This window comes from Echiichthys vipera (genome assembly GCF_963691815.1).
Source record: "Echiichthys vipera genome assembly, chromosome: 13".
Taxonomy (NCBI): domain Eukaryota; kingdom Metazoa; phylum Chordata; class Actinopteri; order Perciformes; family Trachinidae; genus Echiichthys; species Echiichthys vipera.
In genome coordinates this window covers 21,682,849-21,697,458 of record NC_139838.1, presented here as the reverse complement: position 1 = coordinate 21,697,458, position 14,610 = coordinate 21,682,849, and the positions used below count along the sequence as shown (strand labels likewise).

The 14,610-nt window shown below is 37.8% G+C and overlaps 1 protein-coding gene across 1 annotated transcript; it reads left to right on the top strand.

Moving 5' to 3' along the window:
* The first annotated feature begins 431 nt into the window (after nucleotides 1–431).
* LOC310956053 (sperm acrosome membrane-associated protein 4-like) lies at nucleotides 432–14,352 on the top strand. Its single transcript, XM_083926171.1, has 3 exons — nucleotides 432–565; nucleotides 10,762–10,872; nucleotides 12,777–14,352. The coding sequence occupies exons 1-3, from the start codon at nucleotides 514–516 to the stop codon at nucleotides 13,004–13,006; spliced, it is 393 nt and encodes a 130-aa protein (XP_083782297.1). The 5' UTR covers nucleotides 432–513; the 3' UTR covers nucleotides 13,007–14,352.
* The last annotated feature ends 258 nt before the right edge of the window (nucleotides 14,353–14,610 follow it).

Genomic DNA, 14,610 nt, shown 5'->3' with positions numbered 1-14,610 from the left:
GAAGCAACTGGACTTAGACAAATAACCAAGTCCAGTTGCTTTTGACTGAAATGTTTCTTATGTTTTAGTCTGTTTTTATTGTGCAATTTAATAAAAAAGACAAAAAACACCTTGCTGTGTTGTATCTACAATATAAACTAAATATATACACATTTTTAAAAGATGATAAATACAATTTAAGTCACTATCCAGCAACACTTGAACATTATAAATCCATATAGGCATGTTTTATACACGAGGCTTAAATATAAAAGCACCTATAAGCAGAGTTTTCCCAGGTTCCCCTCCCTGCTGGAGGTGCACACAGGTGGGAGAGCCCGGGGAGAGACGCTGGGTGCACGTCCCAGAAGACCTCCTCTGATTGGATAAGGGTGACGTTTGGCTGGGAGGTGGAAGATTATAAATGGCGGAGGAAAAGTTTGTCGTTTGATCAAACAAATATAACGGTCTGAGTCTGCACAGCCTCTCCCTGAACTCCAGCTCGCACCTTTTATTCCTGCACCTTTTCTCAGGATGAACAGAATTATTCTCCAGCTTTTCGCAGTCGGATTCTGCTTTGCAGTCGGTAAGTTAAACAGAGATACAATAATAATTATTATTATAATAATACAAATAAAAACAGGACTTATTTATTTAAATAAGAAAGTGATTAAAGCTACAATCAGTTCAAAGTGTCACTTTAAAATACTTTCTAATTCATTTATTAAAACCAAAGAAAGGTTTTTCTACTTTAAGTTTGTTGTGTGTGCAGTTTTGTGTTAAATGACACATTTCCAACGCTGCTTTCTGCTTCAACATGCAGCTTTTTTATGTTTTCCATGATCTCACTTGAGTCAGACCAGGGAAATATCTGCTTGACGTCTCTTTTCCCCTCATCAGATGCTGCCAAACGCGTTTTGTTGGACTAAAAACTAATAATTGTCTTTCTATATGATTATTTGCTTCTTCTTTTTTCTTTATTCAAACGTTAGTTGGGTGTGCTCGGAGCTGAAGCACCCTGGGGCTGTTTGACTGGGTGTGTTCACTCTGTAACGTTATACCAGGGGTGCGTCCACTTCGCTCCAGGGGCCGGGGCCCAAAACAAGATGTGGGCACCGTAGGCACAAACTGTCACACTGTGATTTTTAGATTAAATTTAAATGTGTTCTGATTACTGTCAAATCATGTTATACTATCTTAGTTAGTTACTCACTTGACTTAAAAAAAAAATACAAGAGTTAGCTAAAGTTAATGAAACTTTCAAAAATACTTGACTTTGTTAGCTAAAGGTATCAAAACAGTTGAAATAGTTAGCTTAAAGTGATGGTTTAACAGTTGAAATAGTTAGCTTAAAGTGATTGTTTAACAGTTGAAATAGTTAGCTTAAAGTGATGGTTTAACAGTTGAAATAGTTAGCTTAAAGGGATGGACAAACAGTTGAAATGGTTAGCTTAAAGGGATGGACAAACAGTTTAAATGGTTAGCTTAAAGTGATGGTTTAACAGTTTAAATGGTTAGCCTAAAGTAATGGACAAACAGTTGAAATGGTTAGCTTAAAGTGACGGACAAAGGGTTAAAATAGTTTGCTTAAAGTGATGGACAAACAGTTGAAAAAGTTAGCTTAAAGTAATGGACAAACGGTTGAAATAGTTAGCTTAAAGTGGTGGTTTAACAGTTGAAATAGTTAGCTTAAAGTGACGGACAAAGGGTTGAAATAGTTAGCTTAAAGTGGTGGTTTAACAGTTGAAATAGTTAGCTTAAAGTGATGGACAAACGGTTGAAATAGTTAGCTTAAAGTGATGGACAAAGATTTGAAAAAGTTAGCTTAAAATGATGATTTAACAGTTGAAAAAGTTAGCTTAAAGTGAAGAACAAATGGTTGAAATAGTTAGCTAATGTTAAAGGTAACAAACCGTTGAAATTGTTAGCAAAGGTTACAAAACGCTTGAAATAGTTAGCTTAAAATGATGGACCAACGGTTGAAATGATTGACAAGCAGTTGAGATAGTTAACTAAAAGTGAGCTAACTGACAGTTGAATCCATCAGAGCTAAAAATGCCAAACATGCTCTGATTGAATGAGGAATTGTTGGTTTTCTTCATTAATCTGACAGTGAACCGAATGTGGACGGTTGCTGTGATAAAGAACTTCAAACATCACAAGTTGTCCTGTTTGTGAAGGACGACCTGGTTACAGATTCCCACAGAATAAACCCTCTGTGCACATCCCTGGCTTTGCTCTAATGCTGTTATTACAGGTTGGGGTGAGGCCGTCTGTTTGTGGCACCAGGATATTCGACTTTGTTTTTTTCCACAGATGTTATTAAAAGACTGAATCGTGTCCCAACCTGCCAGACATTGCATGAGAAATTCCTCACCTTGTAGAAGTTGAGGCTTTGCCCGCGTCTCAAATTCCACTTCTACAGAGGGTCTATAGACTTGACGCACTATAATGGCTGTGTGTTCTTGTACTATTGTGTTTTGGGGCTATTGTCGTCCCTTTTTTGTCTAAAAGCTCTGTTGTTTAGGTCTCCTGTTTCAAACCACACCCTTCCTAGCAGGGAATGTTCTCCCATCCTGGCTCCTTTTTTATACTTTCACCTGATAACGTTGACCTTTTTAGCCTTCGAATCCTTTACTTAAATAGTTGTTTGTGACGGATGAGTGATTCACAAATGCAGATAATTACATAGTGAGGTTTCAAATCCCCCTGTAGTGACCAGGAGGGATGACTCAGTGTGTGTGTGTGTGTGTGTGTGTGTGCGTTGTACACTGGGGAGACGCACTGTAGATGACTTCAGATGGCGGTCTGGTTGATTTTTGAAGTCAACATGTTACAGGCTACTGAGAGGTTTCCCCAAGCAGCAGCTGGCAGAACAATAGACAAAAACTTGGCTACTTTTGAGTCCAGATGTCCGTAAATCTGTCACGTTGGGAGGAAAAGTCTCTGCTGACCAATTTTTGTATCCTCTTTTTTTAGTTTAAAACAGGCAAACTCTTCTGTTTTGGATTTGAATTCATCTTTTGGCGTTTAATACAAATGCAAAGTTTGCTTTCCCCATGAGGAAATTGGTTTTGTTACATTTGCTCCTTTATGCATATAAATCTATTTAAGGGAACAATGAACGAGAGAAATAGGAAATAAAACAGAATAGGAAATATGTAAATGTGCATTCAGTAACCGTATACATCAACTCAGTAGTAAAAGGTAGTAAGAAATGGGTAAATGAAAATATACAATACTACTATATAGCAACAATATGTGGAATAATAGTGTTTTTGTGAGCAAATTTTTTATTTATTTAAAGAGAAAATGCATACACGTCACAAAAATGGAGCATAGAAATAAATATTCACATATATACCTTTACATATTTGCATATACACATATGTGTGATTAACAACTAAGTTAAAATAATAAAAATAAGTAACAAAAAACCCAGATATAACCCACCCAGCCCCTGGATCCGGATCTCAAAGGAGATGCGTTAAACATGTTTGCTCAAATACAATATATATATAAATATATATATGAAGTTATGCTTCATTCAGGACAAAAAACCATAAACCTTCCCTCCGACGACCCCTCCCATCCTTCAAGGCTGTCTACACTGTGAGCTATAAGTATGTTTACCCAACACACCAGACCCGCCTGAGTGTATTTATCTTTGTTTCTAACCCAGCAGACTCTTTGAAGGTTGTCTTTGCACATTTTCTTATCATAAACTTGTTTGCAAATTCATTCCGTCATCCATTTAAACTTTCCATGCTCAGTGGGTTCGGTGTTGCAGCACATGATTCACGTTAGCGCTTAATTTCAGGCGTGTCGTTCTTCACAGTGACACATTCAGAATAATATAAAAAAATCAGCTTTTCATCGGTGACTTTGACGTAAAGAGATGTGATTTTCCAGCTGGTCAAAGGCTCGATTGAGTCACTGCTCTGCTGCTTCTGTTGTCGAGTTAATGACTAAATGCTGACACCAGAAACACACTTGTTTATGATAGAAACAAACTATTTAAAGATATTGTTGCACCAAAGATGCCCTCAGGTGGAAATACTGGGTACTGACTCCCCCTAAAGCACTGATTTCCAGGAAGACACCAAAAATCCACCACATCAGAGCCGTTATTCCTCTGTGATGTTTTATTCTTCTCTTGTTCCTCAGTATTTTAGTCGCTTAAACACACTCACTCTTAGTTTCTTTTATATTTCTCTCTCTCTTTTGTAGTTTTGCTTCCTCAACATGTCACATTTCAAAACAATATAATATCCACATTTGATGGTTACCAAAGTATTGAAGCACAGATGAAAACAACAGGGAACAAACTCAACTGTGAGCAGGATTTTTGTTTATTAAAGGGGGGAAAAATTACAATTTTGTGTGCCAAGGACTTTTTATCTATTTACTGTGGTATCAAAAGAGGTATAAAGTATTTTTTTTCTAATACTAGTATTGTATTGAAGTGTAAAATTCTGGTATTGTTACAACCTTAGTGGTAGAACCATAGACTGTATGGGGCTGATGCTCCATGACCTGTAGTTGTAGTGACGGAGCAGTAGAGGGCAGACTGACACTGAACATGGAGGTTCAGAGATGTGCCACACCTCAGAGTTTAAACTGGTTCCTTATGATCAAACTGGAGGCGTAGGCAGAGATTTGCTCAATTTCAAGCTGAATAATTAATTGTAATATTCAAATATCATCCTCAAATGTCACTTAAATAAAGAAAAGTGCTCTCATAACGTAGAGGTTCTCTGTGTAACTTCCAAAAAAACACGTATTAGCGACACTGTTGGCCGTCAGTGAACTGCGGTCAGCATCCTGTTGCTGGTGTTGGGTACGGGCCAAAACATTAAAGGCAAGGCAAGTTTATTTGTATAGCACAAATCAACAACAAGGTGATTCAAAGTGCTGTACGTGAGACATAAAACGCACTGGAGAAAACGCATAAAACATATAAAACGCTACAGTTACAGGAGTTACAGTGCAGTTTAATGAAAAGCAGCAGCAAACAGAAAAGTCTTCAGTCTTTAAAAGAACTCATTGTTGCAGCAGACCTGCAGGTTTCTCTGAGTTTGTTCAGATTTGTGGAGCATGAAAGCTGAACGCTGCCTCTCCATGTTTAGTTAGCAGCTAAAACCACAATATCAGTGTTTATCAGCACTGGGGGAAGGGTTTTGTTGTAACACCACATTACAATGCCAACACATGCTGTGCCACCGCTACGCACGAGCCTGCGGACCCTCAGCCAGTGTAAAAACCCCAGCACCGGGGGTCTGATCCCAGGCCGCCCCGCGTCTGATTCCCTACCAGAGCAGCAAACTCGTTGCTGCCGTTACCGGACAGCTGCTAACCTTAAGTCTCCGCGCTGCTGCAGAATGTAAAACTTGAAAATTGTTCCTAAATTTGACCAATTATCGTCATTAAACAGAGGGGGAATAAAGGCCTGCTTCAAAAAAATACCTTTTTGTAGTTGAAATGAATAAAGATCCAGATCCCTATTTAAGTAAATGCAGTTTAAAACTAAAATGAATGCAAAAAAATACACATCCTCTCTTAAAATATCGATATTTGGCGCCAGTGTATCGATGATGTATCACGAGAGGAGTTGATATATTGCCGCAGTGATATTTTGTCCCAGCCCTTATTTCTTACAAAGGTGTTTTGCTACCTTTACTTCAGTTAAGCACGAGTACGTCTTCTACCTCTACCGGTTACTGTGACAGCTGGTTTAAGACATTTGTCAGTACTCAGGACGTGCAGCGAGTCGTCCTCCCCGGATGTTTCCTGCTCTAGTGTGCCCTTACTCATCCACCTCGGGGCATTGATGGCGGTGAGAGGGGGAGGGAAGGACAAGAAGCCATGTCGACTGAATAACCCTGCAAATATGTAGGGCTCACGTCTTTGCACACATGCGTACTTAATCTTTCAGGACACTTGCTGATGTGTAGAGAATCTGTTGCAATCCAGGGAGGTGAAGACGCTCATTAACTATTGAGACACTTCTTCTCTAATTCAACATCGTTAAGCTTCACTGTGGACCGCCTCGGGCTCTCCTCGCCTCCACAACATTTTTGTGTTGGAAAAAAAAGTCTTGTGCAACACATTTTTCCGAACAAGTCAAAGGATCTGGTCGGGCTGGATTTCAGACGGCAACACGTCGGTCAGCATTGCTGAGCACTTACAGTAAGAGTCATGAGGTGTGGCTGCACCAATGTCATGTGATACTTTAATTTTCAGGGGTTTATCTTAGAAATCTTCGTGCTGGCATTTTACGATATTGTTATTTCTAATAAAGCTGTAAAAACAAGTGCATCAGATGTTTGTAGGCGCCTTTTTTGACATGTTTCTGATATTTTTGGGACTTTTTTTGTCTTCCAGATGAATAAATCTGATTTATATGACAACATAATATATTTTAATTGCATGTGTGAGATTAAATATATATATATATTAGAGGGAACAATAAAAGAGGACATGAGCATTGTCAAAGGTCTCTTAATTGCGCCACTTGATCATGGGTGTAACCGAAACCAGCAGGACAGGGTGTGGGGCGGTTTGTATACGAGGGTGTGGTGGTGTTTTCTTTTTAATCTCTGAAGTGAACAACTGGGATTATTTCATCCTTCTATGATTGAAATCAGACCGTCCCACGGGATCAGACTGGTTTTATTTTGTTATTTGAATATATATATATATATATATGACACATATGCAAAAAAATCAAGCAAGTCCTGTTTTAAGTGAGTCTTTGATCGATTCTCTACCATTTAACCGTCACTTTTTCGGCGTGGAGAATAACCAAAGCTGTTAACGTTGGGATGTAACGGGAGCTACTGGGCTGCATGACCATGAGTCAGCAAATGCCTCAATTACAGTTAAATTATACGTAATCCGCCCTCAGGTTGAGTCATCGTGTTACATGTTTTACAGTTTTGGAAAAAGCTTTGACGCTTTGATGTTTGCTGATATGAGCTCCTCATCTTCTTTCATCATCTCAGTGAGAAATCTGTCATTTATTCCAGGATGATCAAGAGTAAGCCCTTTAAAACAAACTCTGCTGAGTTAACCCTTTACTTGAGTAATTATCTACACGTAAAATGATCAGCTGACTGATCAATAATCAATAGATTGTTCCAGTCACTGTTTATGCACTTTTTAAATGTGAGAAATTACTGCATTTATCTGTTTTATTTGATATATTTTGAATTTTGAGTGGATAAAAACAAGTTATTTGAATAAATCACTTTGGTTTGTGGCGTTTTCCAGAATTTTCTGATATTTTAGACAGAAAAACTGAGAAGATGTAAACTAAAGAGAAGAGGGCAGAAAAACTGATAAACAAAAATAGACATTAGTTTCATCCCTGCGTTAGTTAGCATCTATTTAAAATGAGCATTATGTCAAACCGTCCTCAGCCCAGCTTGTCACATTCTGCTGTTTTGTGAACTTGTGTGCACTGTGTTGCTCCACCACAGGGAATGTGTTGTTCACGTGTGCCAGCAAAACTATTTGGTTGGATTTAGGCAACAAAACCTGGTTATGGTTGGGTAAAGAGCGTGGGTGTGGTTAGACTAAGTACAGAGACACACGGGAAGAATAGGATGAACCAGGGGCTGTGACAAAATGGCGGTATTTGACGCCCTGGGGATGAGAGTGCGCGGACTATGTAAATGTTTTTAAACCACCTTTTAAAGAAGAAATGGCAAATTATTCTTTGGACAAATAAAAAGTTGATTCATAAGGAATAAAACACACCATTGCTCAGTACTTTACACTTTTAGGTTTAAGGTTATACAGCCTTACGGGGTTAGCTAATGGTGGCAAACTTTAGATATTAATGTGTGGTTTAAAGTTGTTTCTTTTCTTGTAGTGGAGATTTAAGGTTCAAAGCTTTATCACTTCACTAAATATACAATTATTGACCAGGAGAGTGATTTTCTAAGATTGCTTCTCATTTTATTCCATGTGAATAATTTCTAATAAACTAACAGAATGATAGGGTTGAATTTCCCAGCTCAGACTATTTAATTTAAGTATTTTTAGTGACCTGACAACTGTACAGCATTTCACAAGAAAAAAAGCCTAAAATAAGGATAATTTTAATATGAATTCAATGTTTCTTCTTACTTCCAACCTAGGAAATCCTGTCGTTCTCAATTTAATTTATTTAATGATCTGGGTCAGATTGGGAACCGCTGCCATAAACTATACAGTACTTTATAATAAAACATTGGGGAAAAGTTAATAATAATGTTCTACAATGTATGTTTTTATAATCATCACAAGGTTTGAACTTTGCAAAGAGGAAGCAGCCTCTGCTAAAGCCACATTTACACACAGTGACGTCAAATACAACAAAAAAGCCTTTAAGAACTAGTTTTTTAAACTAAATTAACTGATTAAATCTCGACTAAACCAAAATAGAAGAAGAGGGAAGTTTTCAGAAATGACTTCATTGTGTGTTTTCCGTAACCGCTCCAGTCATGGGACTCTGACGATGAAACCAGAGTGACTGGTTTCCTCCTAACAATACCTTTTTTTTTTACCGGAGTTCACTCTTTCTGTTGACTGCTCCTCCGTCCCAGCAGTGAGATGCAGTTTCAGCGTCACGGCCGCCACTCGACTTTAAGGCTTGGCGCGTCACCGTGGAAACAGACAGCATTGAGTTTGTTTTCTTAAATCTATATATTAAAAAATACCAGGTTTTCCCATCCATGTACTGATCAACACTCCAGTTATTGTTTGTTTTCTTTTTGTTAAATGACCTTTAGCAGATTTATTTAGTTTGGAGAGTTTCCAGGACAATGTTTCATTGCACTTTATAATAACAAAGGGCTTGTCAACAAGTTGATTTATTATTTTATCAGATTAACAGTGACATATAAAGTTTTTATAAAGAGGTGTGTGACTCTTTATATCTACAGCACCCACTGGGTTGGATTTATTCACATTTCACTCTAAAAAAATCACCATGTTTTCTTCCAATCCTGTTATTTTCCATGCAAGTTAACAATATCGTATAATTTTGGAAGTGTTTGTCAACATGCATACACAGTTGACACACTTCTAATGTGAAAATGTGATTATGCATCATATCGCTTTGTTAATCGGAGTTTGCTGCGGAGGACAGATACAAAGAAACCAGTTGAAGTGTGCTGATAAAGTGCTGATTGCACTGTAAGCTGGAATATTCACATTTGTTTATATATTCTCCTTCAGAGAATGCTTTTTTATGTGGGTCGTGTCTTCATGGAGGCAAACTAAAACTGTTGTTGTTGTTGTATCAGGCTGTTTTGAGAGGGTGATCAGTGTGCGTGCGATGGTAGGAGATGTACCCGGAAGATCTGAGAAAAACATATTTGTTTTCACATTTTGATTGACGTCTGTCTGCACATCTGCATCTCTTCTCACTGGCTTTGTTTTTCAAAAGGAAATGTATTTAAACACAAAATCCAGACCTTAAATCTAAATCACAATTACCTAAAGTCCGTTCTGAAGAGGAGGGAAAGTTTGCTGCTCCATCTGATTGTAATCCGTTGCAAAAACGCCTGAAACTACCTTTGGAAACTGGTTTTATTGTTTAAAGTGTTGGTAAAAGACTCTGCAGCCAGGACGTTGCTGAAATCTCTTATTCCTGGTTAAATAAAGTTTAATTAAAATAATACAAAATAAGATTACACCTACATCAAGTTAGACTGATAATACAAATGGGAAATGTACATATTAGTCAACACCTAGTGCGTTATACGTGTATCACTTGCACTATGGAAAAGATTCTTATTTAATAACTACAAAAACCTGAGACTATACTAATGAATATTGTTTTCTGATGTTTCTCACTAAAAGCTGAATTTGTCCACATTTAACGCAGTTGTTAAAAACTCTCTGTGTGCTTGTTTGGGAAATCCTTAGGTGACTAACACCCTGCGTTGGGGACCACCTTATTAGACCTGTTATCAGTACGGCAGACTTTTGTCAACAAACCTAGACTATAAACCAACTTCACTGTCCCCACTGTGCAAACTAATGGTTTAAATTTATAGGATCTACAGGGTACAATTGTCTGCAGTTATTTTTGTGTGTTTGGAAAATAATCACAGCTGTTAGGTGAGACTGGTAAAAAGGCTCAGTTTTTATTTATATAGCTCAAAATCCCAAATTTTTGAGGATTTTAACTTTGTTTTATAGATACGAGAAACTCCAGCCTATGAAGTAACACACAACGTTTAATTGGTGGAAAAATTCATAACTTTGCAACTCAATTTTAAAGCATTTGCATCACAAGATTTTGGTGTCATGTATAAAAAACACGTAAAAATGGCAGTGTAAATACACAAGATACCGAAAAGTAAGTAAATATGACGTGTGATGAGTTAACTGACAAAGTGTTTAAGACAGAATCAGGTGCTACCAAGAGCTGCTACGACCTCTACCACCAAAACATCCGCTGTTCTAACAGGTCAAAGGTCAGCCACTTACACCAACTTTGTGTCATTGTCTCTTATCTTTTTTGAGGTCAAACAGCATCATCTAAGTGGACGGTAAACGCTGAAACGGCCTCAGCAAAGGCTTTCATTTCAGACAAACATGAGAACATCTTAGCTTGAGTGCAGACGTTATTGTCAGCCTGTTTTAACCTCCAGATTATAGACTTGTTTCCTATTTACGCTAATTGTACCATTCTTCCTATTTACGCTAATTGTACCATTCTTCTTCCTCTTTCCTTCTCATCCCCATTCTCGTCCTCCCTTCCCCTCCAACTCTCTCTTGTTACAGTTCAATCTCTGCAGTGCTACAAATGCAGCCTTGGCTTCGGGGATCTGTGCATCACCTCTAAAATCACTTGTAATAGCGGAGAACACTGCTTCAGCGGTGTTGGGAAAGCAGGTAAGGAGCTCAGAAGTCAAACATCTCACCAGACAACATTCTCCTAAAGGTCGTCATTACTCACATTGCCAGGGGTAATGCGGAAAGATTGTGGAGTAGCTCAACTATTTAACCTGGGAAATTACAACAATAAGCTGCCAATCAACCTGCGTCAGTTGTACCAAATTTATTATCAGGTGTAATTTATGAGTAGAGAAGGTGAAATAGTTTGCTAAAGGTCATGGATTAACAGTAGAAATAGTTGGCTAAATGTCCTAAATACACAGTTGAAACAGCTAAAAGTCCTAAAAACACAGTTGAAACAGCTAAAAGTCCTTAATACACAGTTGAAACAGCTAAAAGTCCTAAATACACAGTTGAAACAGCTAAAAGTCCTTAATACACAGTTGAAACAGCTAAAAGTCCTTAATACACAGTTGAAACAGCTAAAAGTCCTAAAAACACAGTTGAAACAGCTAAAAGTCCTTAATACACAGTTGAAACAGCTAAAAGTCCTAAAAACACAGTTGAAACAGCTAAAAGTCCTTAATACACAGTTGAAACAGCTAAAAGTCCTAAATACACAGTTGAAACAGCTAAAAGTCCTTAATACACAGTTGAAACAGCTAAAAGTCCTTAATACACAGTTGAAACAGCTAAAAGTCCTAAAAACACAGTTGAAACAGCTAAAAGTCCTTAATACACAGTTGAAACAGCTAAAAGTCCTTAATACACAGTTGAAACAGCTAAAAGTCCTAAATACACAGTTGAAACAGCTAAAAGTCCTTAATACACAGTTGAAACAGCTAAAAGTCCTAAAAACACAGTTGAAACAGCTAAAAGTCCTAAATACACAGTTGAAACAGCTAAAAGTCCTAAATACACAGTTGAAACAGCTAAAAGTCCTAAATACACAGTTGAAACAGCTAAAAGTCCTTAATACACAGTTGAAACAGCTAAAAGTCCTAAATACACAGTTGAAACAGCTAAAAGTCCTAAATACACAGTTGAAACAGCTAAAAGTCCTAAAAACACAGTTGAAACAGCTAAAAGTCCTTAATACACAGTTGAAACAGCTAAAAGTCCTAAATACACAGTTGAAACAGCTAAAAGTCCTAAAAACACAGTTGAAACAGCTAAAAGTCCTAAAAACACAGTTGAAACAGCTAAAAGTCCTTAATACACAGTTGAAACAGCTAAAAGTCCTAAATACACAGTTGAAACAGCTAAAAGTCCTAAATACACAGTTGAAACAGCTAAAAGTCCTAAATACACAGTTGAAACAGCTGAATAAACTGTTAAAACAGTTATCTAAAAATTGTGAATAAACAAATAAAATGACTAAAAGTCATGAATAAACTGTCGAAGCACTTAACGTTAGCTAAAAGTCACGCATAAACTGTTGGATAAATGTCACAAATTAACTGTTGAAGCACTTAATGTTAGCTAAAAGTCATGAATAAACAGTTTGTTTACATAAACTGTTTGCTAAAAGTAAAGGGGAAAAATGGGTTCAAACATACATTTACCAAAAATATGTTGTTGTTGTTACATGACCGCAAAAGACCTCCAACACTATATACTTTTGTTTCAGTGCAACCCAGATTAAACTCACACTCCTGTGTTCAGTGTAGCCAGGTGTACATCGGCATCTTACTTTAACTTGTGTGTTTTTTAAATATTGATTAAGATCACTGACACCTGTCTTCACTCACAACAGCTAAACTCAGGAATTCACATCATGTCAAATGCATCAACGAGCCCGCATGAACACACACACTGTTTATTTTAAGTCAATCATGCTGCTGTTAATACTCACTCAACAAGTTTTCAACCACAACATCATACATACTTCTGCAACTATTTAAGAAAAAACAAACGAACAATGGAAGCTGACTGACTGTGTGTTTTCCGTCACTCCACAGCCAAATTCATGGATATCAAGATGAAGGGATGTTTAGAGGTGGCCAAGTGCAACAAGACCGAAAACGTGAACTTCCCCTCCAGCAGCTCCAACACCACCGTCTACACCATGACCAAGACATGCTGCAACACCGACCTGTGCAACGCCGCGCCCGGTCTGCCCGGGACCTCCGGTCTGAGCCTGACCCTCGCCACCGTCACTGCTCTGTTTGTGGCCAACATCCTGGTTTGATAGTACAGCGGATGATGAATGACACACAGTGCACACACACACACACATTTAACACACACTATATTTTGCACACACACACCAGCACTACAAGGATTCACTTATCTCTCTCCACATGGGTCTTGTTTACTATTCTTGAGGTGTTTTGTACGTCACACAAATGTTAATATCACTTAAAAAATTGAATCCCCTCTTTTGTTGTTGTGCTCCTGTATTATTCAGTAAGATGTCCCCGTCTTTGTTTCACTATAAGAGATAATAAAAATGTTAGTTGAGAGACATTTTAAAGGGCAACACAAGGTATCAGAAATGGTCCACCCCCTGTTTTACAGCAAGTACGCTGCAATTAAAGTTTAGATGCATGAATCACACGTTCGGCGTTTCACTGTGCGACTACATTGTTTCTGGAGTGCCATTGCAGCTTTAAGGAATAGTGCAACACTTGCAAAGAAATACATGAGATGATCTACACCAGTCTCATTTCTGTACGTTAAATATGAAGCCACAGCTAGTTAGCTTAGCTTAGCATAGTGGAAACAGGGGGAAGAGCTAGCCTGGTGTGGTTAAGAGTTAAAAAAAGGGTCTAATAGCACCTCTCACTATTGAGCTTTGAAGTTGTAAGTGTTTTTTCACCAGTGGACAGAGCCAGGCTAGCTGTTTCCCTCCGTCTCAGCCTTGTGCTAAGCTAACGTCTGCTGTATGCTCTCATCTAACTATAAGAAAAAGCATATTTCACAAAATGTTAAACTATTCTTTTTGATTTACTGATTTTTACCAACTGTGTTATCATTTAAAAGTCATAATCTTAAATATATAGACTTATGAACATTCCTATTTCTATTAATTTCATTTATTGCCATTTGTTGACTTTATTAACATGTAGCTATCATAATGTAAATCGTCTCTTGGCTTATGTTTGTGAAAATATCCCTTTTTGTTTAGCTGGTTCTTCTTTTATTTTGACAAATCGCTCCATAAGTTCTGTATTTAACCCGTTTTATTTTTGATATCCGTGTCAAATCCACACTGCACATCGCTCATAGACTGTGGGGTTAAAGCTTCTGTTTATCTTGCTAGTTTTGAATGTGTACATACAATATATATGTGGAGGAGAACGTGGTTAAAGGGATGTCTGCAGATACTGAAATGTAATTTGAGATTGCATTGGAATTTGTCCGGGCCGATCTGTAGGTATCCTCGAACACAAATCACTTAAGTTAAATTGCTGAATCCGACACTTTTTGCATTATTCTCTAAAAAAAGAAACGTCTGAATGTTTTGCAAAACGACATGTGTAGACGATTTTGAAGAATGCAATAAATATCCACACTGGGGGAAAAAGAACTGTCCTTGTGGTGTCACTGGTGTGATTTGGTTTCTTCTCTCTCTCGGCTCGTTTCCGCCCTGCAGGACCGACTGGTTCTACAGGTTTCTGTGTTTCACAGCGGAGACGCTACCACCGCTGGTATGAAGGTGCTCGTTTGTCCTGATTTGAGGTTTTGGCACACAACAGACATTTCTGGACTATGAGGAAACACTTCAAACTGGAGCAAAGCTGCATGCAAACAAAGAACTTTTGAGTCATAAATCAAAAGTAAAGTGTAGTC